The 25,628-nt window shown below is 37.1% G+C and overlaps 1 protein-coding gene across 2 annotated transcripts in view; it reads left to right on the forward strand.

The window, feature by feature from the left end:
* Window positions 1-25,292, forward strand: part of LOC108771766 (uncharacterized) — a 34,788-nt gene extending 9,496 nt beyond the window's left edge. The window contains exons 2-12 of one of the 2 annotated variants that reach the window (XM_018537135.1): window positions 17,012-17,117; window positions 17,722-17,947; window positions 19,076-19,600; window positions 19,777-20,689; window positions 20,916-21,029; window positions 21,140-21,535; window positions 21,979-22,325; window positions 22,474-22,986; window positions 23,065-23,177; window positions 23,250-23,457; window positions 23,531-24,095. In XM_018537135.1, coding sequence (XP_018392637.1) covers window positions 17,027-17,117; window positions 17,722-17,947; window positions 19,076-19,600; window positions 19,777-20,689; window positions 20,916-21,029; window positions 21,140-21,535; window positions 21,979-22,325; window positions 22,474-22,986; window positions 23,065-23,177; window positions 23,250-23,457; window positions 23,531-24,095 — 4,011 coding nt within the window. In that variant the 5' untranslated portion in view covers window positions 17,012-17,026. Of the gene's footprint in view, window positions 1-17,011; window positions 17,118-17,721; window positions 17,948-19,075; window positions 19,601-19,776; window positions 20,690-20,915; window positions 21,030-21,139; window positions 21,536-21,978; window positions 22,326-22,473; window positions 22,987-23,064; window positions 23,178-23,249; window positions 23,458-23,530 lie in introns of those variants that run through there. The other variant, XM_018537136.1, reaches the window with a different exon arrangement.
* The last annotated feature ends 336 nt before the right edge of the window (window positions 25,293-25,628 follow it).

Raw genomic sequence — 25,628 nt, forward strand, 5'->3', positions numbered from 1 at the left:
TCGTTCGAGCATCCTCTCGATTGGCAAAACTCCTTGAAATGTGTAATATCGCGGAAAAACCTGAATTTCTGAAAAATTATTTAGAAGTAACCGTAGTTTTTAAATTAATTTATTAAATAATTTTATTTAATTATTTTTTGTTCAAATAATGGATCTTTTGAGAAATGACAGTGATAATATTTACGAAAATGATAACATTTTTATTATAGATAAAAAAAAACAATTATCAACAGTAAAGTAAGAAATTAAAAGAATTGTAATATCTTTTTTTGAAAAGCCCCTTTTAGATATTGTTGCGCGACAGACGATTGGCTACGTCGCGTCGCAAGCAGAGAGAAGCTGGTCTTGCTCATGCATACACGATTTTTTTTCGGATTACGACCGTGTGCTGCGTTGACCTCGATTTCGTTGGCACGCACATGGCGCGCTATCACATCGGCTGCCAAGCGTAGTGATATCTGCGCACCCGGTAGGCAACGTTGTGTACACTCGATAGAACCTCTTTTCTGTTCGGTGATAAATTGTACATTGTCCAATTACGCAGAATATATTCGTGGTAATTGTGATCGCTGTCAGATTTAGCCGGTCGATTACGACGTTGGAGAACGACGAAAATATCTAACAAACGTCTTTCTATTTGCACACTCGTTTGGCTTGTAGGGGATCGCGTATGTAGATGGACGCCCAGACGTTTACAAGAATTATGTTCACAAACAACAGCTACATTACAAACATTGTACATCTCATATTGTAGTTTCATTCTTTTCTAAATGAATAATAAACACTAAGTCATCCTCTCTATTTCTAGCAGTGTCAAACTATTGCACGGTTCAAAACTTAGTTTAAAAATTAAAAGTAAATTTCAATATGATTTATCTGTGCACTTTTACTCTATGATTCTGTCCACCTAAGATTCTATTTACTACGCACTGACCAAGGGTAACCATCTGTTTTTATCTATTTAATCGTGTTATTTAACTTTGTTAGTTTATCTTTTAATTTATCTTTTAATCTAATTTTAGTATCAAAAAGAAACTGATAACCAAGATTAGATAAAATATCGTCTATAAGGTAATACTGAAGTTTATATTTTCGTAAACATCGGGCACTTCTGGTTCCACTTACTTTTCATGGTCACAAATTCCTCGGGAATCGTAAACCTCGATTCAGCTGCGATGTATACAGAGTGATTCAAAATAACTTTTTGTCCTTAAAGGGACGTTATTCTCGGTCATATTCTGAGACGATTTTTCCTTTGGCAAAAATTTATCCGAAGCTTAGTTTTTAAATTATAAAAAGAAATAGTTATCACAAGTCGAGTACGGAAGATAAGCAGGGGTGGCGCGCTCACTGATGCACGCGATGTTAGACCAACAGTCACACGGTAGTACATATGCCTGAGGTAATGCATTCGAATTTTCTTTTTCTCTCTTTCTCATTCCTACGCACTCATTCACTTATTCAGTTGTCTACTTTAATTATTACTAACTTTAATTTGAAAATGATATCGAAGCATTTGTCATACCTTGCTTTGTATGATTCTAATAAAAGCTAAGTATTAAAGAATATTTTGTAAGTACAAATGTAAAAGCAGACAAAATAGTAGCGCAAAGTTGACATAAATTTACAAATCGCATTTTAAGAAGTAAACGTATTACTTTTATTTGTAAGAAACGCGATTGTGCTTTTTAACATTGAACAAGTTAATAACATGGAATAAAAATTAAAGTCGATTACGAGTTAAAGATTATGATACTATTAAACATATTGTCGAGATTCGATAATTTCACTCTCCAGCTTTTGAAGAAAGCCGATAAACAATTTTACGTCGGGTTATTGTCCAAAACAGGAATTTACTGCAATGAATTTCCATAACAAATATAACATTTTATGCAGATATTTAATCAGATTATATATACATATTTAAATATCAGATTCAGTTAAAACTATTAAAACACATTCAAAGAGCGTAGAATGCGAGCGTGTGTGTGTGTGTGTGTGTGTGTGTGTGTGTACGTGCGCGCGCGCGCGTGTGAGAGAGACAGAAAGAGAGAGAATGTATTACCGTAGGCGTGTGTACTATCGGGTGACTGTTGGTCTGTTTTTTGTTTCTGCACTATAAGTTGAAATGAAACAAACATACTTGTATATTTGTTTCACTTCAACTTATTGCACAGCGTGCACTAGTTCCAACAGTGCAGGAACGAAAAATAGACCTCTAATACCGCGGGCACGAATACGTAAGGCCTCGCATGCATCAGCATGAGTACGCCACTTCTGTACTCGAAGTACAGAATACCCTGCTTACCTTCCGTACTCGATTTGTGATACGCTACTTTTCTTTATAATTTAAAAACTAAGTTTTGAACAAATTTTTGCCAAAGGAAAAATCGTCTCAGAATACAGCCAGGAATACGTCTCTTCTCTTAGGATAAAAGGTTATTTTGAATCATCCTGTATAAGGCACTATTATCTTTTTACGTGAATCGACACACTAGAGCTGGTTCGTTTCGCTGTTTGCGTTCGGGATAGCGTAAGCCTTTCTCAAGTGAGTAATTTCGTCGTGTGAAAGGGTTAACCGACATCGAGGAAACCGGCCCTAAGTCGTGATCTCTCGCGTTCCGGGTGAGCTACGCGCATGCCGCGTCGATGAGTGGCTATGCAACGTGCCGCAAACGGATAAGTATGCAAGTAAGCAGGTCAATGCACTCCACCCACACCTGGCCCGCGCGAAATAGCCGGTCTGTCCTTGACACGACGTGAACCGATCGTTTCTCTATCTCGGAGTAGGGCCCGCTCGGCAAACGAGATCGTTCCTCTGACTTTATCCTTTCAGACTTTATCCGTTTGAAAAATTTTACAATTGAACGGTAAGCTGACCTATGACTGTATCTTATGATACCGACTATATACATGCGCGGGAATAAAATCAGCTGTAAGAGTTGAAATTGCTAGTCGAGTCGCGACTTTCTTAAAATTTTGCAATTGGCTACTTGTCACGATAGATTTTCGTTCGTCGACAGTATACTGTTGCTTTTTGTATCTATTCCGATGTTTGGCAGTTCGCTATTGACCTGTCGCACTGCAATTGTGCCAAATCGCGCAATGGTGCACCGATCGGTACGCTCTCATAAGTATACGGTGCGTGCACTCAAGTCTAGTTTAAAGCTAGATAACTTTTTGTTTTACAGTTAGCAATCATAGACTATGTGATGGATGAAAGTTTTTATTAAAATGATGACTTCGCGACGCAAAAAATCTCTACAAAAATCTAAATAATTTTTTAAAAAATTTAAATAAAAAATATGACTTGATTTGACTGTTGGAATATTGTGTTGAAAAAGAATCTCGGGACGATATATACACACATGGAAAACAAATTTTGTTAAAGTATTTCATAAAATTTAATTAAATATAGAATGTTCATCAAACAGATTGCTAGAATGTTAAACATTTTGCAGCATTGTACATCATACTTGAGCGTTCCACGTAATTATGTTGATAGTTCAATAAAATTATTTTCAGATAAATTTTATTTAAACGTTAAAAAAAAATCGTCCTTTCTGTAAACTCTCTTTGACAAAACAAGTTTAGGTTCATTATTTCAGAAACAAGTGACTGGTACGGCAAAAATGCCGCAGAACTATTTCGATTCTTATCGAGAGGACCTATGAAAAAGATTCTAAGCGTTTGGAGCCATATATCTGTCACCGTTACTGAGAAAACGATCCCAACGTCCAGACCTAACTTTCTTTTTCATCAGAGTGTATATATCTCATAAAAGAGTAAATATTTTTTTTTAGAAAAAGCAGCATGTTTACCGAAGTCCGAGCGATAAAAATATCTTTAAAGTAAAAAAAGAAAACAGGACCGCGAAAGATGTTTGATAACTTTTAACAATTTCACAAATTAAAGGGTGTCGAGATGCGTTGTACCGGTGCTGAGTGTACGCTATAAGTTGCATAGCCGGACAGCTGCATCCCCGTTCTCTGGCATCCGTGAGATCGCATCAAACAGCGCACGTGCCCTCACATATATAGCCCACGCGCATGAGGCTGATGAGGGATCGCTACGCGGGAATGGGCGCGAAACTTGTTTACGCGACGATGCAACGTCGCGCATTCCGCGGCGTAAGTTGCAGTTATTCAGGGAGCCTTGACTCGCGTTGCCGCCGCGTAGGTGCATCTCGCATGTGCAGGCGTGAAATCTCGCCAGCGGGGAGGAAGAGGTCTTGCGGATCGCGAACCGTAGATGGACTGGGATTAATTGTAGATTATCACGAACGCACAAGCGCGAGGAGCCTTTCTCGTGCTATCGATCTTCGTGCCAGATCGCTCTGCAGCTTTACAACATGTCTGTCGCGATCAATCTTCGATGTAGATGGAACAAGGAAAAAAAAGATTACCAGTAAAAGATTACCGGTAATGAATTACCGGCTCGACCATAATACGTGTTTTTGATTCGAGAAGTATAAAGTCACCTTTATCAACCATGTTTATTTTCCCGATGTAATTAATTTTTTATTTCGACGTATAATTGAATACGTATATAGGAATAGGAAGAATATTGTTTGAGTTTAATGTAAATTCGCCTTTATTGTCTCGCATATTGAATCTGTAATTATTGGAATTCATGAGAGACGCCTTCTTCCTTTGGCGTTTCCTCTTCCTATTCATGGGGCCGATGACCATAATAAGGAAGGAAACCAATTAACTGTGGGCTGAGTAACAACATGAATCATAAACCAATGGAGACCCCCGTGAATGCATGTCGAAAAGCAATCTTCGAGTAAGACTTTAATCTTTGGGCGGAAGTGATGCCCTTTCGCAGCAACTCTTTTTAATGCAAAATTTATTTTGTTAACTGGAAACGTTCGATACGTTTAATAAAAAATCTCTTGGATTCTATTACGTCTAGTTTCTTTCCTTTGTAGTAGTATATTTCTTCTATAATGTTTGACGGGGATCTATTGTTAGAGTTGAGGTATGTGTACTGTTTAATCGAAAGCGTTGATACGAATCAATGTTCAACGGTTTTGTTTCGCAAACATAGGTTATCGTATAAAGTGTATCGAGATCTTGTGTTACTTTTCGCAAGGTCAACGAATCACTACGGCCGGGACCTGATTGTTCGCTGGAATTCGTTCAAGAGCGGCGCGGGAGCGCGATAGAGTCGACGAGCAAACCGTTGAGAGCTTCATCTGCGTGGGAGGTCCAGATCAATGACTAGTTTGCGATGGAACGCGAAAAATAGCGTCGTGGTAATCGCGGCCGATGGTTTATGGATCGAGCTATCTGCTAGGAATAATGGTGCGTGCGCGTCGGTCGGGGAGTATACGCGAGGTCAAGCGCAATGGTAGTCTTTTGTTCGTTCAGAGTACCGTCCGCGGACAAAGGAACTTGCGCGCAAAATATGCACCCTGCAAAAGAAAGGAGGTGGTGCATGAGACGTTAGAGTTTCCCACGTGCTGCAGATCTGAAAATCCGATTTATATATAGTCTAATTTTCAAGTGCGATCTCCCTTCGTGATTACCTCCGTGAATATTCATATGCGTATAGAGAGCGCAGAACCTCAGATTCCTATATAATAATCATCATTATGCATCTTAACGAAGATTTCATATGTTCCAAGTACACAAACATTAATATATTTGCTCCTCTAATAGAATTTACCTGATTTTATTTGATAAAATATTAGCTCTTTTAATGTAAATGACTATTTATATATGATATATAGAATTTAACGAACATATAACGGTCTCATTTTCATCTTAAGTTCACATTATAACCGCATGTTATGCATTGAATTAAAATAAATATTAATAATGACCTAATCACGTCATCGCATGATATACGTCGCACGGTCTATCGCGTGGTTACAACATGTACATTTTAGTCAGCCGGTACGCTTCACGAGCAATCTCGTGGATAGGAGACCTGTGATTTCTCCGCTCACGTCCGGACAAGGTTAACCGGTCGATGAGCTCAGGAGTCAAGCTGGAAGCGATCGCCCGGTATCCACGTAGCGATTTGCTGTCACGCACGAGGGCTTTCTATTCCTCCGCGGCAATGAAATCGCCACGTGTGGAAATCCGGTTTTCGTCCTTCCGTCATTTATATCCGAGATTCTTTTTTTTTTTTTTTTCCCTTTACGTACTCGGACCTACTCGATGTAACTCGATAGATAAATGTATCTGTATTGGGCGCGACCAAGCGAAAGGACACTCAGTTGTAGCTCAGAGGAGATCGAACAAGAAAGTTATCTCTCGATTCTAAAAGAATATATCTCGATAAATACACGTTGTATTCAATCTCTAGAGATAAGTGTGCAAAATAAATCAGTGGTTCTGCATGGAAATTCCACTACTGACCACTCAAGTTGTCTACTTCATTCGCCACATCAAAGTTGCAACAGCAATGCGCTTGCCTTTGGCATCCGCCAGTATACCGCGAGAAAATCGCAATACCGTGTGCTGCTAGCTTGTAATTAGTATTACGCGCTTCGCTGCCTTGAACAAACAGTTCTTGAGAAACTGTCCGCGTTGGATTTCCTTCTTGCGATCCGGGACTTTTCTCGCCACTCGATCGTCGTGTAGCGGCTTTCAGCGTACTTTTCGCGAAAACATCTAATGCCTTAATGAATTTGCACATTCCTCGCGGAGTGTTGCCGTAACGGCGCGCGGTAACGGTATCAGAATACTTCTTGACACATTTATTATCCATTAACGCATTTTATGCCATTTGTACACGCCCGCGAGTAATAGATACTCTCTTAACGGAATTGCGTACTATACTGCGAGCGATGAATCTTAATTAACCACCAATGGATTTATATTTATCGACGACGACAGTGATTTCCGTGACGATAAATAGCGACGGAGATTTTTTCCCCGTGAAAATCAATCGCGCTACGCATAAACACGCGCCCGAGCGACGAGCTAATCGAATGATTAATTTACGCGCGGATCAACACAACGCCGTTGCATACTCACTGCTAAAATGTGAGCGTCTTTACGAGAAAGTTTTCTTTGCGCTTAAGATTTAACGCTCTCTCAAACTTGGATAAAAACAGAGATAGAGAAAAAGAGAGAGAGTCGAATCAAATTGCAATTAAATCGAATTAAAGCGTATACGATATAATTCCGAATTGAAAAAATTCTTACGATCTGAAAGTCGTAAATACAAAGGTATGAAAAAAAAAAAAAACGGTACCATTATGTTATTTACTAAGAAGATTCAAATTGTTGCATGAGAATAAAGAATGTATTCATGTAAATGGCACTATTAATGCGTTAATAATAGCAGAAATGCGTGTCAAATATAGAAGATGAGAATATATGAATAGCATTAACGTTAAGTGCGGCTCACGAAAATGGTCGGTGTTGTGCGCACAAAAATTATATTTATCATAGATCGCATCGCGCAGTAGTGACAAACAAGTGTCATCGTGACGTCAATAAGGCTGACAAGTGCGTATGATTCGTCGACGTTTTTATCTATGCCGACTGTGGGGCGCTTACGGCTTTTGCAATGAGGGAATAACGTCACAACTCGACGCATTTTAACAATTTCTCACATTTTGTAAAATCTGCGATTCAATATCAGTCGTCGATTGATATCAGATCCATATCGGCTTACATTGTCAACAATTCTCGATATTGCGTGAAAAACCACTCGCCCACGGTATCGCATCAGTATCGGTTCATTTTTTTTTTTCCAAACGTGTATTCATGAAGTACACGGTTATGTCCTATATTGAGATGGTTTATTGATCGAGAGACGGATTGCCATTCACTGACGGACTAAATTTTGAATCGTTTTCGACTTTTTTGTTTTTCATAATACATTTTCGATTCTTTTTACAATACAGTACTCTTTTTAAATTCTTTGGAGTAGAATCTCACTCTGTAAAGAATAGTGAAAATTGAGTCACTCTTGAAAAAGAGAGTGATCAATTTTCAATCTCTAAAAGTGAGATTTCTTCACTCTTCAGAATGACAATTTATACTCTGAAAGTTTTAGAGAGCATATTTCTTTGATATTTCTTCAGTAAAAATAATTGTACTTATATCTGAAGATTATTTTAACAATAGATTCGAAATATAATTGGAGTACAATGTGTAAAAAATAGTATACAGGAATAAAATTATATCCTATATATTTTTGTAAAATTTCACTATTCTTTCCACCTTACCTGCATACTCAAGAAAATTACAACCTTGAATCTGTGAATACACGCACGCGAGAGATTCTCCCTAGAAACAATTTACAGCGACCTTTGTGCAGTTTTACGATTTGTTTTTGCCACTGTGGCTGAGAGCCAGCGATCTCGTATTTTCTAATACGAGTCTTAGTCAGACGCAGCCTCACAGATTGTCCGTCTCTACTGCGTAATTAGAATATCTGTACAATATAGCAGGAACGACATCATAGGTCGACGTTGCATGCAAATAATTGATTCTTGTGACTGACAGAAGTTACTCACAAAATCTATTTTGACATAACGCGAATAAATAAATAACATTATTTACAGCAATTAATAGTGAAGAATAAAATATCGTGTTAATAAAACTCTGCTAAAAAAGATGTAGATAGCTTATTGCGAATAGCAATAATAATTTAATTTAAGCTAAGACTCGAAGAGAGAGAAACAGAAAAACTCCATATCGATACTTGCCATAACACTCATCACACGTTATCGAGATCTCTGGCCTCGCCGACATAAATTTTCGTCGACGCGTATCGGTGATATCGTCGTTTATCGTTACAAGCGCACGCATTTACGTCGTCGCGGGAAAAACATTCGATAAGAAGGCGAACAGCGCCGATTTGCAATTTCATTTTCATTCGTGCTTCCCCTCTCCGGCGCCGCGAAGTCGCTTCTCCTCGCAATTCGCCTATACTTGCGTGCGATTCTGTTGGTGCACCCGCGATTGCGCTCGCATTCGCGCCCGGTAGTGTTTTTCCATGCACGCAATAGCGCGCGTATGTGTGGAGACACTTTATTTCGCGCGCGTGAATGTGTTTACCCTCCAAAAATAGACAGTACAGCTGTCGTTCGATGTTTTGTAGCCGGAACTTTTATTGCCCCGCCACACCGATGGGGAGAGACAAAGATATTCCATTACGATATATAGGATAAAATTTTTCTCGAGCAGTCGTTTGAAAGTAGAGAAGGAAAAAAAGCAGCATACGATAGCAATCGCGTGGATTAATTATGTGCATACATATAAAGAATTAAAAATTCAAAGTAACTGTATACAGAAATTGTGTATCTTGTAATAATAAACACGTGTCACGTCAACCGGATTAACATTTAAAATGTTAAAACTTTGTTCTGAATCCAAGTATTAAATTAAACTAAAATAGAGAGAAGATGCGCCATGCGCACCATCGTGATTCCATTAAGTCGCTGCTGACACATTTTTCGCCATAGTGCAGTAGGTATACGATTGGCCTCGACAACGTGTTTTCCTTGCCACCGTGTCGTTATTAATCACGTCACTCGTCTGTATTATTTCTCAATGTTCCGCGCGTGTACCTTTTCCCGGAGAAGTCTGATCTCTCGGGAATTGAAAAGCAACGCCGACGCTTTTCGCTGTTTTGTGATGACACTTTGCTAAATCTCGGCGCTTTCCTCGCCTCCGTGACATCGTCAATTACATCATTCGGCTGTATCGTTTCGCAACGTGTTCCTCGCGTGTCGGAGGTCTTCCTTCTTCCTGCTGTTTGTTTCAGTTACATACACAATCATTCTGTCTCGAGTCGTTCTTACGACAATTTCCAAACAATGGCATTATGCTACTCAAAAGTATGATTATACGAAAAGAACAATTTTGCTGAAGTATCTAAAAATTTAGCTGGATACGAAAATAATTTTGTTTCGACTATCAAATTCCAGTAATCAGTTGGAGTATACTAATTAATTATTTTGATGGTCCAATAAAATTATTTTCAGATCTGCATCTAGTTAAATTTTTAGATACTCCAGCAAAATCGTTCTTCTCCTATAAAAAGTACTGTTATACGAATTAAAGTTCTTTGAAGGTAATGAGGAGTAAGATAATTTTATTCTTTATTGCAGCATATTTGAGAAAACCGTTTTGTTTTAATTTTTAAAGGTCAAAAATTTATTTTTTAAATTTTACAGCTTTTTTTTTTGAGTTTATATATAATTCTATATTATCTCATCTTATTCTTTATCTCAAAATATAATATTGTTTCAGCGCCACTATATCTAGTGGCTTCCCGTCCTGTAAAGGTTAATAGATGCCCAAGCAATATTTCATATATTGCTTCTGCGAATGATGACGGCAAATACAGCCTTCTTGCGTAAACATATTTCAAGAGACAATAATAACAGGGAAATTGACGTAAGAACAAACACAGACTATACAAACATCAATCTACGCGAAAGAAACTAAATAATTCAATTATTGAAATTGCTCGGAAATTAACACTCATTTGTCAAACGTTTTTCATGTCACTGTCACGTTAGTCATAATTACATGCAGCGAAAAGAAGGTAATTAAAATTTTATAATATAAAATTATTCCGTCAGTAACAGAATTGTTCGGAAATTGACATTCTTCTACATTCGTAGAAAGGCATTTGTAGAATGTGATCATTGTTACGATCTCTGTCATTATGATCACTGTTATCGTACCAATTACGCGAAACGTTCCAATTAACGGAAAATTTCTCGCGTGCAAGAGAAAGAGGCTTAAAATGGCAAACGGCGAAGTCGCCGATTACGAGTCTGGGACGGCTTTATGCACACAAGTCTCGACGCATAAGCACGACACTGTACACTCGCAGTTCAACTTTTATGCACACGCGAAGTCGCGTGCACGGTCGCGTGCTGGCATCACCATTTCGTGTGGCGCTGTTAAAATATTCGTCCACCTATCAGCACTCGTCATCTAGGATAGCAGACTCCACATCCGCCCATGCAAAACGTTCATTTTGCCACCTGAAGCGGGTTTCGACCCCGCGCCGAGAGCGCTTATCTCAACTAGCAATCAACATTGCATGGAATTAACGTTACAATGTTATCGTATGACGCAACAAACTAGGCTTGTGATGTACATGCGCGGGATCAGAGGTTACGGTTGAGCTGTAGCATACGAATATTGGCAGTATTTGTGACGAATTGTTACATTTGTGTGGCGAGTGTCTTAATATTCTTTATTTCGTTAAAATCTCTTTTTTTATCAGAGCACAACCGTTACATACACTTGCAATCTAAATTTGAAATATGATATCTGTCGTGTTAGAAAGTTGTTTGTTTCGAAATCTCTCTCGCGCGAATAAAAGCTAAAATAAAATACTATCGTATTATTTACAATGATTTTTCTTATTTTACATTTTGTATTATACTTCGTGGTTAACCGGCCATCTTCTTTATACGCTCGCGTTCCATGTGGACCAAAAATAAGCCGAAACAAGATACTCGTTAAATTTGTTTTAAAGAAAGTTTATAGGTTCAATTGGCAATGAACGTCATCTCTTTTGTTATGATAATGTAATCGGAGCAAAGCTCAAAGGCATAAATCGACGGCGGAAGAACTGCGGAGCACGCATTGTCGCAATTGAGAAGTCTTATTACGACAATTACAATAAGACGTGTATACATTGTAAAGACCTTGAAATTAAAACGATCAATATTATTTTTTTTATTCAATTAATGGTGGACTCTTCAAATATATGGTATACGTCGCACGTTAAGACGTAGGACCGTCTCACAAATTTCACAGATTTACATAATTGAAAAATTGATCCAATTGAACGGCTCATGCTTCAACTAGCGAGTACTATTCAAAACATAGATGCGAGTCCACTTATTGGTGGAATAAACATATTAAATATATTAACGTAAAAATTTCTCAAAGTTTTTTTTTTACACTGACAAATACGAACTTCGTTAAAAATAGAAGAGTCCAACAATGGTATAATACAAAGGAATGTATTTATACATTTATTCTTCGTCGAAATTTTTGCGTCTCATTTATAACCAGAATCAGCACTACGCAAAGATTTTTTTTTTTTTTATGTAAAGAGTCTCTGAATGACAGTGACGAAAGTTGCAGCATAACATTCACGCAAAGTTCAGCCGATTTACGCCTGATAATATCTTATTCATGCGTGATAACGGGGGGCATAGGTCGGATCGTAACGCCTCTGCAGTATCTAAATTGCGAGTGTTTCGTCATTCTCTCGGGTCGTCTTGTCTTCTTTGCGTCACTACGTCGTTTGCCTCAAGATGCTGGTGCGATATTTTGCGACGCTTTCTGCATAATTCAGTTGGTGCGACTTATGAACGGGGTTAAAATATCGTCACAGCATCCGTTCAGGAGGGCCAAATCGTCGCGACGCATGATATTTACGACGTATAAGGTGACAATAATATTTTACTTAATTGCACACGTGAATATTGCGTAGTTTCCAAATTCTGTGATTTATAAATACATCGTGCAACGACGAAAGATAGAAACTCGAGAGGTGCGCCATGCGAAGACGAGAGAGATTATTTTCGCCCTTCGCATAAACGACTGCGCAGATTTATCGGTGGAACTGACGAACGCGTCTCTCTGGAGCCGCTTTGGACAGATGATGCGTCGGGTCGCGTCCGCGTCGCGACATTTGTACATTTTATTCGTCGGTGAGCTGACGGACGAGAGGCGACGACCGCAGTGTCATGGATTCTGTCCGCAGTCTTTTTTAAGCGAAGCTTGCACCGCTGCACATGTTTGGCACTCTGTGAATTGGTCCTTGTTGCACAAAGTTGCGGGACTCATAACTGTTTCTTTAGAAACCGATTTATTTGTATCGGATTTAAAAACTGGTTTTACATTTTATATCACACACAAAAGAATACATTATATTAACAAAAAAAGATCATAATAGAATTAATGTTATTAAATGTTATATACTATTATAATAATATTGGACATTTAAATTCATTAATATTTTATATTTAATATTGATATATTTATAGATGTATTCATAAATCCACATTATTTTTAACTTATATTTTTTTCTATAGAAATAAAAAAAAAATAGTATGTTATTTTATTCTTTAAACAAAGCACAATCATCAAGAATCAATCACTGATGCTTCTTATTTGCATTTTGATCCACGCCTCACGTCGTCTATTCGGCTTCGCAGTAAAGAAGCACGTCGGCGCGCTTAAATGGCGTGACGAAATTCGCCGTGCCCAATTCCGCCCTGGCGAGACGCGATGGTTGTTTTGTACCCTCTCCGAAGATACGACCGGAGTTTAGACGTCGCGGCGGCATCCGGGCGCCGACGAGTCTGGACTTTTCAAGCGTATAACGGCCCCTGTCCCCTTTCAGCCCCTTCCTGCCGCCCATTTAGCTTTTCAGACGTAATCCCCCAAGTTGATCTAGATCGTACGCAAGAATCCGTAACTCTGGCACATTCGATGTTACATTAGCATCGATGTGGTGCGCGAAATTTTATTTAATGGTAGAAAAAAAAGCGGTAATTGTGGATTTCAATTTCGTCTTTTGTGCAACTTTATTTTTTAGTTATATTCAAGTTAATGATATATCTTAAACTACAATTTATTGATTTGAGTTTAATGTAAAACACAATTGAAATGATTAAGACAATTCATAAAATGAGAAAAAAATTGTTTAAATGGAAAGAGACTTTATGATGCGACTGTCTGAATGTAACGATAAAGTGAATCTCCCTGTACTTTCACAGAATCTGATTTCTTCAAGGATATTTGACTCTCTCATGAAGTCTAAATAGAGATGTTCCTGGCTCTGATGAAATGAGCAGGTCCACGAAATATCGGCATTAGCAATGGATTATGACACGGCAATAACCAGCAATCTCTTTGACATCTCTGAAGAAAATACCCGTGAAAGCTTCAAAAGTATTATAAAGTCTAAATAGCTTAAATTCATAGAATTCTATATGTATTGAAATATTATCAGATTCAAAAGTTTCTTTTTATGAATAAGTTTTCCTAGCAATATTCTCATATTGATCCTGTCCTTGTATAAATGTTTACCACGAGCACTTCCTCGCTTCACAAATATCTCTCTCTCTCTCTCTCTCTCTCTCTCTCTCTCTCTCTCTCTCTCTCTCTCTCACTCGCGAAACTTTTTAAAATCGTTTTAAAATAACTACAAGATTTTTATCGAAAAACAGCATTCTGCAATGTTTTTATCTCGGGTTCACATGACCTATTTGTTAAGAGATCTAATATAGAACGTTAATAAAAAAATTTATATCAGGATTTAATTATATTCCAGTAAGAAAGAACAATTATTTAAGCTTTCTTACTTATTCAAAATAAAAGAGTAACAGCTCAAAAATTAATTTAGGGTAATAAACTTGTTACTCTTATCAACTTTAAACTACGTTAAACTTGACATCGAAGTCATGAAAAAACTTTGATATACCTCGTATAATAGGTAAACATCAAGTGTCAACAAAAAGGTCGCGCCAGTCATGGCAGTAATTGTTTCACAACTTCGATCTTATCTAAAAACAAGTTAAAAACCTTTCATAAAAGGTTTGAACTATAAAGATGTTAATTAAAAAAAATATTAGTTAGAGCCCATGTGTGTTATCAACATATCGAGTAGTCTATTTACCCTCTATTTAAATTAGATGTAAAGTCATAACGAGGCTCCATTCATTCAAATGTAATTTACAAACATTTTAAATAAATGAATCTGTAAATACTTTTCGTATTAATAAACTTTGTTGAAGTAAAATTGGTTGTCTGTTACCCTTCTCCCCAACTCAAGTTAAATGTGTGTGTGTGTGTGTGTGTGTGTGTGTGTGTCATATAAACTTATTAATATTTAATTTAGTAATTATGATGTAATAAAATATATTATTTCTATAGTATGTTTTCAAACCAAAATGCTGTCGATGACAAAGATACAAAAACTCGCTATCTGGTTTTGAGATCGAATGACCCCGTTCTATATGGACGGATTTATTTATATTTGATTATCGCTTTTCTATAGACAACCTTATAGAAAACGAGTCACGCTTCGTTTATGTTTAGCAAACTTTAATCTTTTCAGGTTGAATGCACTTAAATCGCAAGTCATTGTGCAATCTGCCAAAGAGACCCGGATGGCGTTTCTTCCCATCGCTTAGCTAACGTTCGTAGAAACCGGAAGTACCTCCGACCCGCCTCCTTCATGACTTTTGCACCGTGCGGTGCACTATCGCGCGACCGTAAAAAGGCGCCTTCTTGATCGCCGCGAGAGCGCCAACCGCGGGGAGATAAGATCGCCCGGTACCCCGCTGTTTGAACACGTTCGTTACCTCCGTAATACCTTGGAACCTTATCGCCCTATGTTACTTCACCTTGATAACGACACGATAGTGTTTATAGTGTACTAACAGTGCGTGATAAATATGAATGCGTTGTTGCGCGCAATTTCTCGTCGCAAACTAGAGTGAGACGGACTAGAGTGACGTAAATGATCTAAATTAGAGGTGCTTAGTCAGAAAAGTGCAAGTATGCAAGAAAAGTTTATCCAATCCAGATCTTACGCCCGTTATACCACACACAACACATACAACACAATACCACACACACACACACACACACCCACACACACACACAAAACATTATCCATATAGATTAAAATTAGAAAAAGATGATAAGTTAATTGAAGCAGCATTAAAATTAAATTTAGGAAAAAGATGCAGAACTCTTAATATTCAAAATAGAATATATAATATTAAGACTTATAAGAGTCTGCAAAAGAATATAAACTATCACAAAACTATTATTTTTTAACTTGAATTCGACTCCTTAAGTTATAACAAATTAAAAAGTAAATTATAACAATAAAAAACCAGCGGCTGACTCATATTACCTGTCATCTTTGTTATAATTTATTTTTTAATTTGTTATAAGAGTCTATAAAATAAACAATAAAAGAAACCTACGTGATTAAATTAAAATAGGTGTATTAAATTTAAACATAAAAAATTACAAAAAATAATATATTCCATGCTACAAAAATATACAATACATTACACACTAAATATTTCGGCCTTATATTTGAACTCTTTTCAGGCATACAAAAATTCTAACGCAGTAAATTATTAAACTATATAAAAATGGGCATTAATCTCTCAGGTTAAACTGCAGAATTGATTCGTTACGAGTTCGCGTCGAATGTATTAAAAAAGCACTAAGAAATTATACGTATTATAACATACAAGAGGAATCCTTTCATTTTTCTTTTCATTGGACATTTCGTAAAGTACAATGCGCATTCACTATCCGAGTTGTGTCGTCATGATTATTTTCTAAAGGGAATGCTATTGTGTATACCGGTACTTTCTAGATGTAATGTCGAGCGCGAATGTTATTTATTATATGTCGGTTGATTCAGGAAAACACGGCGCCACTTCGCGATCAGATACCCGAGACAATCTGAGAAATTTTATTTTATCCGCTTACGCGTATTTTTATTAGCCTTTCAACAATGTTTGTCATGAATTCTTGATGTAGACGGAACAAACACGTTTTAAATGGCAAGAAATTGTTGATGGTGAAGGAATACGTAATCAATTGGAAAGGTCTCTCGCAAAGTTATGTATATCTGACGCGAGACACTACTTTGTGCCTCTCGTTAAGTTACTTTTAATTGGTTCGGCTTATTTTTATTGCAATATTTATCAAGAATGAGCATGAATTTATGAACTAGTATAATGAATATCTATCTATTTTTTTTACAATAACATCGCGATTATTATAGTTGCACAAATACTAATTAAAATATAATATTTAAGAGGAACAGATTGAGTTCGAGTTTTAATTGCTACATCATTGCTTTTCATTAATTTTTTCAATCTGCTTAGTGTTTTCAACTTCATATAATGCGATTACCTCGAAATAAGTCGGTTTATTACTTTATGAACCGATCGACCGTGATCGACTAAAATTAATTCGTTTTTAACGAACAATCTCAATAGAGCTGATGTCTGATGTTGCAGGATGAGAAGGTCACGATGCTGAGACCCGGATCCTTAGTGGGCCTGCTGGCCCTCGTGGCCGTGCTGAAGATCGCGGACTCGAATCGTTGTCTGACAATGCTGGAAGGTAAATCGCCGGTCATTATCGTCAGTGCGATCGTTGCGGCTCAATTATAGCGCATTTGTCAGTTCCGAAGATGCGATATCATTGCCATACCATCGGCACCACGTGGAATAATCCGCTAATTGCCGCGATGGTTAAGCGCGGCTTAAACATTAATTGAATCGCTCTCACGATTCATCCATGCACGATCATTCAGTCGATGAGTAATTAGTTATATCGAGCCTCGCGGTATGTAATTACGAGCTGAATGCATTCCGTATGCGTTAATGCCGCGTAGTTTACTCGCTTATTATCAAGCTCTTAAACATAGTCATCTCGCGGATTGGCAACGGCCGGAAACGTTCTTGCCCTGGCTACATGTTTTTCTCAGATGTTTACATTGTATGGTACGGACGGCAGAGTGACCTTGTGTTTCTACACATGTATTTCTACATAACGCATTTCTACGAATGCGTTTCTACGTACACAACAATCTTCATCTTGCACGTTTCTCAATCATTACACATAATCTTGTAATTTTATTATACATCCAATCGATACCTTTTTTTTTATTGATTTCTCGTTATTTTAATTAAAAAAAAAAAATGTAATTTGGAATTTTCCACAGAGGTCAATCCAAAGAGAGTAATCCAATACGAGGGTCATTTTTTAAATATTCAGTTCGAAGTGTCAAGAAGAGTAACACAGAGGTTGGCGTCAGAAATCATGAAGATTTTTCTGACCGAAGTATTGGGCTATACTGGAGTCGCCATTGTCGAGAAGGATGACAACTTCAATGCGTCTGAAGTCTTTGAAAGATTATCAGAGAAACCAACATACACCGAGTTAAAAATGTAAGAGAAATGGATAATTGTAAACTATCATGTAATGATAAAGTTGAATCTGCAGGGTTTCTTGAATATAATTAAAGTTTTTAATTTATTTGTTTTCTTGAATATCTCACAGCTTTTCTTTTTCTGGATTGTAATAAAGTATTTGAACAATTGTTTTTCAATTTATAAATACATATACTGATCTTTTAAAATATTTGCATAAAACGAATGGAATGTACAACTTCGACACACACGCGCGCGCGCATGCACAAATGTATATATATGTACACATGCATATATATTATGTGTCATATTATTTCAATAACTGAAATAATGTTTTTGAGCGAATTATACGAAAAAAATAATTTTGCTAAAATATCTAAAAGTTTAATTAGACAGATTTGAAAATTCTTTTTTAAGACTGGCTCTATTTTCAGAATTCTTTAAAGTAAGAGTTTACTCCAAATAATTTAGAGAGTAAGCTCAGCAACTTTTGATTCGTTCATTTTTTCAATTAAAAATTTTTCTCAGTGCTTTCTATATTTTTAAGTATTTCAGTAAAACCTTTTTCATGTAATGATTGAGAACACTTACTATATCGCCATGTTTTTCTTTACTGATCGATTGTATTCCATCTCTACAGTAATGCTTTCTCCAGTAAATATTCAAATTGTATTTATCGAAAGTAATCAAATTTCTCTGAACCGTTTTTCAATCATTTAAAGATATTTATTTTCATGCAAATTTCAAACAATTTGTATATTGTTCTTAAAACATAAGATATTGCGAATGTGGCAAATTCAAGATGTAGGTATTAAATTGTTAAAGTGTCTACTAATATTTCAATTTAAAGCGTTTTGAGACGTATCGACTATTGATTAGCAACATTTTTCTGACGATTTAAATACGTTACAAAATAAAATATAATCAATTAATATTTGGTAATCGTAAGAAAATGTTGGAATAAGTGGTCACAGTTTATATGTATTATAAAGACGATTCTGGTGATTATTTAATATCTCTTCTATCTTTTGAGAATATGATTACAAGATTAAACTACTGTAAGAAATAAACTTACATAAATTTCAAACTCCGCCGGAAAAATGTACGTGCGTAACCGAGCGATTAACATTCTTGTCTCAATTACAGATTTCCAGAAATAATGGTAAACATGGAAGTGTGGATTCCGCCGCAACAGGACACGTCGCCGCTACTGAGCAAATACGACGTGAAGGAATGCGGCTCAATAGCGCCACCGGGTCACTTTGGCTGGTTCGTTCCGGAAGTGTTAGCCAGACCTGATGATAGTTGGTTAATCTTCTCCAAATTAGAGACTGCCAGCAGGTTCGCTGTCGACGAGACATACCTACCTAAAATTAAGAAGTTTATGATAAACACAACAACAGGGGAATATTACTGCCATGAAGCTTTTTGCCAACATGGGATGTACATCCCGGAACAATGCCAAGGTCAACAAAGGCTGCCGAACTGCACACTGCTGTTAGCGGAATACTCTGATGTGACTCGTTTTATAAAAGAACATATCGATCAGATGAAGCTCTATGTTAAGGTGGCCTGGGTAGGACCGAATCTCAGACATTTAATCAAATATTTGACCAAGGAATATGAGTATTCGCAATCCGCGCAGAACTCGTCGGCTTCCATCGAGAATAGGTAAAGATCTGAAAAGTACCTATTTTTTTTTTTTTAATCGATCCGTACCATAAATACCGAGACCTATATCAGTGTCTAGCCTCGTATTATTTGACCAGACTAAAATATAGGCTCCTAATAAAGTATATTATAAGAAAAGAGATGTAAAATTATAACAAAGTGTTTTTTTTTTTTAGATCACTGGTGATTTTGCACTATACGCCCAGCAGCGTGATCCCAAACGAAAGGGAATTTACGACGATCGACTTTCCACGTTGCGGAATGAAAAACGATTCGACCGGTTGCATGTATGAATCCAACAGACTAACAAAACTAGTGTGGAACAGGTTGGAAGCAATCGCGAAGATCGCTTTCCAGGCAATAAATCGCGCTAAGTTTAGTCGAGAAATGTATGAAGCTTTAATCACACGTCGTTTACGAGCATCAACGAATGTCTCGGATGAACAAATCGCCTGCGATTGGTTGAAAGACAATCTGAACTATGCCATGACGGAATGGAAACCCAGCAACGACGATAAGAATACCCTCTTCGTAGGTGGTATATTTCCCATGAGTGGCAACTCCTACATGGCCAAGTCGATCGTGATCGCCGCTAAGATGGCGAAAGAAGTCATCAACATTAACAACACCCTACTGAGAGATTACAACTTGACTCTACTAGCTAGTGATGGTCAATGCAAGTCGGATATGGTGATGAAATCGTTCATTGATTACATCATACATAATTACTATCAAAAGCTGGTTGGCGTATTGGGACCGGCTTGTTCGGAAACAGTGGAGCCATTAGTCGGTGTGTCGAAACACTACAGAACAGTGATAATCAGCTACAGCGCAGAAGGATCTAGTTTTGATGATCGCACCAAATATCCGTATTTCTTCAGAACCATTGGTGAGAACAAACAGTATAAACATGTCTACGTGCAACTTTTGCAGAGACTAGGCTGGCATCGAGTGGCTTCATTGACAGAGGATGGACAGAAATATACCGAATATATATCATACATGCAGGATATGCTCAGGGACAACAGCATCGATTTTGTAGCGAACGTCAAGTTTCCAAGAGAGCGAGAAGCTGACGTCATGACGAAAGTAAGCTTAATTTCGATTTTTGAAAATTAATTATTGTGATTCCATTATTATCAAAAATGATAACGAAAACAATAGACTATTACTAGAAATTATAAATGCAAATGCATATAAATTATTTAATGTTTAGGCGATCAGAATTTGAGACTTTGATATTTTTTATATAATATTTATGTAAAAACTGGTACATATCTAAACTACAATAAATAATTTTACAATTAATTTTCAGTATTTACAAAGTTTGAAGGAAAAACGAGCAAGAATTATTATCGCAGACGTGTACGGTGAAGTAGCTCGCCAAGTCATGTGCGAAGCATATAAACTGGACATGACAGCTGTTCAGGTAATAATTATAAATATTACTTCGCCCATTTTTTTTAAATAAATCGTAAAAGCATAAAATTAAAGATAAATTCGTTAATTTATATATTTTAATTGATTCTTGTTTTAAAGGGCTACGTTTGGTTCCTTCCGCTTTGGCTTCGACCACAATGGTACGATACCGATTATTACAATGAGAAAGGCGAGCAGGTACCTTGCACCACGAGTGAAATGATGAAGGCCATAAACGGACATCTCGGTCTGTCGCACGCATACTTCGCTCGAGATGACGATATAATGCAGGAGGGAATCACTGTGCGTGAGTGGCGTGAACGTTACGAGAACATCTGCCGAACGCAGAATCAGCAACCCTCTAACTACGCCGGTTACGCCTACGACGCCATGTGGACCTACGCTTATGCTATAGATCGACTTATCCGTGAGAACCAGAGTTATGTCTTCGATCTTCACAGTGACCATACGGTCAATCGCCTCACACATATTATTGGAGAGACTGATTTTTATGGGGTTAGTAAAGCAAATATTTATCGATTATGTAATTAATATTCAAAAAGCTGGTGAGAGTACAGCAAAGTTTCTATACTTAAGTTATACTTAAGTTAAAAGAATATATATATATATATATACTTCAAATATTGCTATATTTCGTGCCATTATCAGCAAAACATCCATAATTCCTAGATTGAGATCAAATCTTTATTTTGATTCCGATTTTCAGTTTGTCACCGTAATTGAAAATTCAGACATAATATTTATTGTACATACATATATATTGTAAAAAAAAAATATATATATATAATATGCAGCTCATTACAATAAATAATTTTTCTACTTTCACTAAGAGATGATTCAATATTACGATACAATGAGAAGAATTCTTTTGAGATATCTTACTATCGTCGTATATCTAAACAGATTTTGATAATTAAATATGTGATTCCATTTTTCAGGTATCCGGAAGAATAAAATTTCTAGGCGGGCCATCGAGATACTCAGTTATCAATATTGTTCAATTTGTCGATAATGAAACGAACGTTGTTGGTAACTTTTATCCAAATATCTCGGAAACCAAGCACGAAGTAGTGGGCGGCATTTTAGACTTGAATATTTCGGCTTTCGTTTGGTTATCGGAGACAATGCCTGATGATGGTTCCGAACCTCCATCGAGATGTGTCCTAGGAGGATTGGCGGAACTGCTAGATGTTTCTTGCGAAGTAGCAATTGTGGTCGCTAATATTATCGGCTTTGGTCTTCTCGGAGCAGTTTTGATCATCAGCTTCATCATCATTAAACGAAAGTACGTTTATTACAATCTCGCTGTTCTACATTTATTATATTGCAATACAAGTACTATACGATATAATACATGCAGAAAGCAAATTTTATTAAGGTATTATTCCTAAAATTTTGTTTTAACTATATCTCCTTTTTTGTTACTTGTTTAGCTATGACAAGAAAATGCAGATTCATGAAAAATACATGAAGTCTCTGGGCATCCTATCACAGATGGATACTTCTAGTTTGGATGTATGGGAAATTCCGCGAGATAGAGTAGTGATCAATCGAAAAATTGGAGAGGGAGCTTTCGGTACCGTTTACGGTGGTGAAGCTTTCTTTTCTGAGAAGGGTTGGCTCGCTGTAGCCGTGAAGACCCTGAAGGTCGGTAGCTCGACTGATGAAAAACTTGATTTTCTTAGTGAGGTCGAGGTCATGAAGAAATTCGAGCATTCGAATATCATTAAGTTATTGGGTGTTTGCATCAAGTCTGAACCTGTGTTGACCGTGATGGAGTTTATGCTTTACGGTGACTTAAAAACTTATCTGTTGGCCAGAAGACATCTGGTCAACGATCGAAGCTACGAGGATTCCGACGAGATATCAAATAAAAAATTGACCGCTATGGCGTTAGACGTCGCCAGAGCGCTCAGTTATTTAGCGCAATTAAAATACGTTCATAGGTGAGTCAAACAATTTCATTTACTGTCTGTAATTAGCGATGACACAATTTTATTTTTTACATGTTTTTTCTCCATTAGGGATGTTGCATCGCGCAATTGTCTAGTAAACGCCCAACGAGTAGTAAAACTTGGTGACTTCGGCATGACGAGACCAATGTACGAAAATGATTATTACAAATTCAATCGGAAAGGTGAGAAAAGATACATTTAACAATGTTTTTGTCTTTTGACTGCATTTTACGAGTAAAATTTGTTTCATTCAGGTATGTTACCGGTAAGATGGATGTCGCCGGAATCGTTAGCATTAGGTATTTTTACGCCAGCGTCTGACGTCTGGTCTTATGGCGTACTACTCTACGAGATCGTTACATTCGGTAGCTTTCCTTTCCAAGGGATGAGTAATAATGAGGTACTGACGCATGTGAAGGCTGGAAATTGCCTCAATGCGCCGAAGAAAATAAGACTGCAGCTGTAAGTAGCCATCCTGATAATATTAGTTATATCTCATTTATCATCCGGTTTATATTTAATGTTCTGTTTGCAGTGAAAATTTAATGTATTCCTGTTGGAACGTAGACCACTCGAAAAGGCCATCGGCACCGGAGATTGTTGATTTCCTGGCGATGAATCCTCGTATCATTGCGCCTTGTTTGGACGTGCCGCTGTCGAGCGTACAATTAGAGCATACTGCGCAGCTTGATATACAAATATCAGAAAATAATCGGAAATTCTCCCTTTTGTGGCCACAACGTCAATCCTCGCAAACACAGGGACTGAAGATTCCAAACTCACCGACCCCGCTTTTGTTAGACTTGAACGGGCAAGACGACGATCAGACTTTGGATTCCCTGATTAGCCAATCTTGCGAACAGGACAGTTCTAGTCCTTTACTGGATTCCACAAGCGCTTCAGTTTTGAAGCAAACATGGCTTCACGGAGATTCCGATGTAAAAGACAAAGAGCCTCACAAGTACGTTAATCTTCAACCGAGTATGTTGAAATTATCCTGTGAACCCGGTAAAAATGGTAGTGCTGGAAATATTCAAATGGAAGAAAGAACGTCCATGCTGCCAGAGAAGAAAAGCACCGATGATGTATCAGTGCTCTGACGCAAGTAGACGATTTCATGAAGAAATTGGAAACTAGTCAGGTGCCTCGAGGTACATTTGATTAAAGAGAAATGACTATATAAGATCACGGTCAGAATCTACGGTGATCATTCCGGAATGAAGCAAGAAAGTTACTACATAAACGAATTTAAAGGTATTCGCCTTCGTCGAATGTAATCACCAAGGTCATACTAAAGGGTTCTTTGAATCGAGAGAGAATAAGTTCTCTCTCTGATGTGGCATTTTAATTAATTAACCAGATATTCCCTTAAATTCTTTGAACAATGGAGAAAGTATGTTAATTTAATTGATTACGATAATTTAACAATGAACATTTTCTCTCTTCTTATTGTTAGAGAATTCCTATTGCCGGGTAGAATTCCTATTTGAGTAGAGCGTCCTGAAATATAGCGAAATTCGGTCTCGAATAAAAACACAACGATGAAGCCTAAGTACCCGCCAAAAAATGGTGAAATATAAATTATTTAAACAATAGATTCAAACAAAAGATCTTGTTGATAACACGCATTTTTCTGTGGGATACGTCATATGCGTAAATGCGCGTCTAAGTTAAAAAAGTATCTTCAACAGCTTAAAACGAAAATATTGAAACAGAAATATAAAATTAAAAAAAAACAGCATATATAAAACAAAGAAAAACAAGAGTATCAATCTCGATAACTTAGATTGATATAGAAAGTATATATTATATTACTCGAGACAACTAGCTATCGATGACGAAATTAATCTACTTTTGAGACTGACTTCCATTGCGAAATTAAGTCGCGTCATCTGACTATCACAGACACGGATGACCGACATTATTTGTCATCGCAGGCAAGTAGCCAAAGGGTACAAGAGAGAAGAGCTGCTTCTCATAAATGTGGATTTCGCGACGAAAGCGGAAGAGACGATCGACGTCGCGGTGCATCCTTCATCCAGCAGTCCTGTCGTCTTCTGCTCAATGCATCTTTAAGACTGACTCTCGAGATGGAAGGGACGCATCGTATATATCGTTCTTTATTCTTTTTCCTTTATTTTTGATTTGAATCACGTTTCGAGGGAAAGCTAGCGCATTTGAATAGATCCGGTGTCTTGCGAGTGGCGACGTGTTCGTGTGACCATGACATTTTTTTTTTAATCATTGACACATAAAAAAATCCGGTAATTTTTTCCTTCCTTTTTTAACCCTTTCACTACCCAGATGTTTTTTTATTATTTCAGTAATTTTAGTAATTAAAGTCAAACGTCTAAAAAGTTTCTTTTATTTTTTAGTAAAGACTATTTTTATACAAAATCGATATATTTAAATTGTACTTATTCTTAAATTTATTTTTAAATTTTAATCTTAACATTGCAAATTACTGGTTAATAAAAGAAGTTATTACAATAACTAGAAAAAATATCTTAGTGATATACTGGATATTGAAAGGGTTAATATTTCCTCGCGAATGCGATTACGCGTTTGTCAATTATGCGTCGCCATCGTATTCACACTCACATCACAATTAATATCGTAAGACTAATCACCGA

Source organism: Cyphomyrmex costatus, unplaced genomic scaffold (assembly GCF_001594065.2).
Source record: "Cyphomyrmex costatus isolate MS0001 unplaced genomic scaffold, Ccosl1.0 scaffold164, whole genome shotgun sequence".
NCBI classification, from domain to species: domain Eukaryota; kingdom Metazoa; phylum Arthropoda; class Insecta; order Hymenoptera; family Formicidae; genus Cyphomyrmex; species Cyphomyrmex costatus.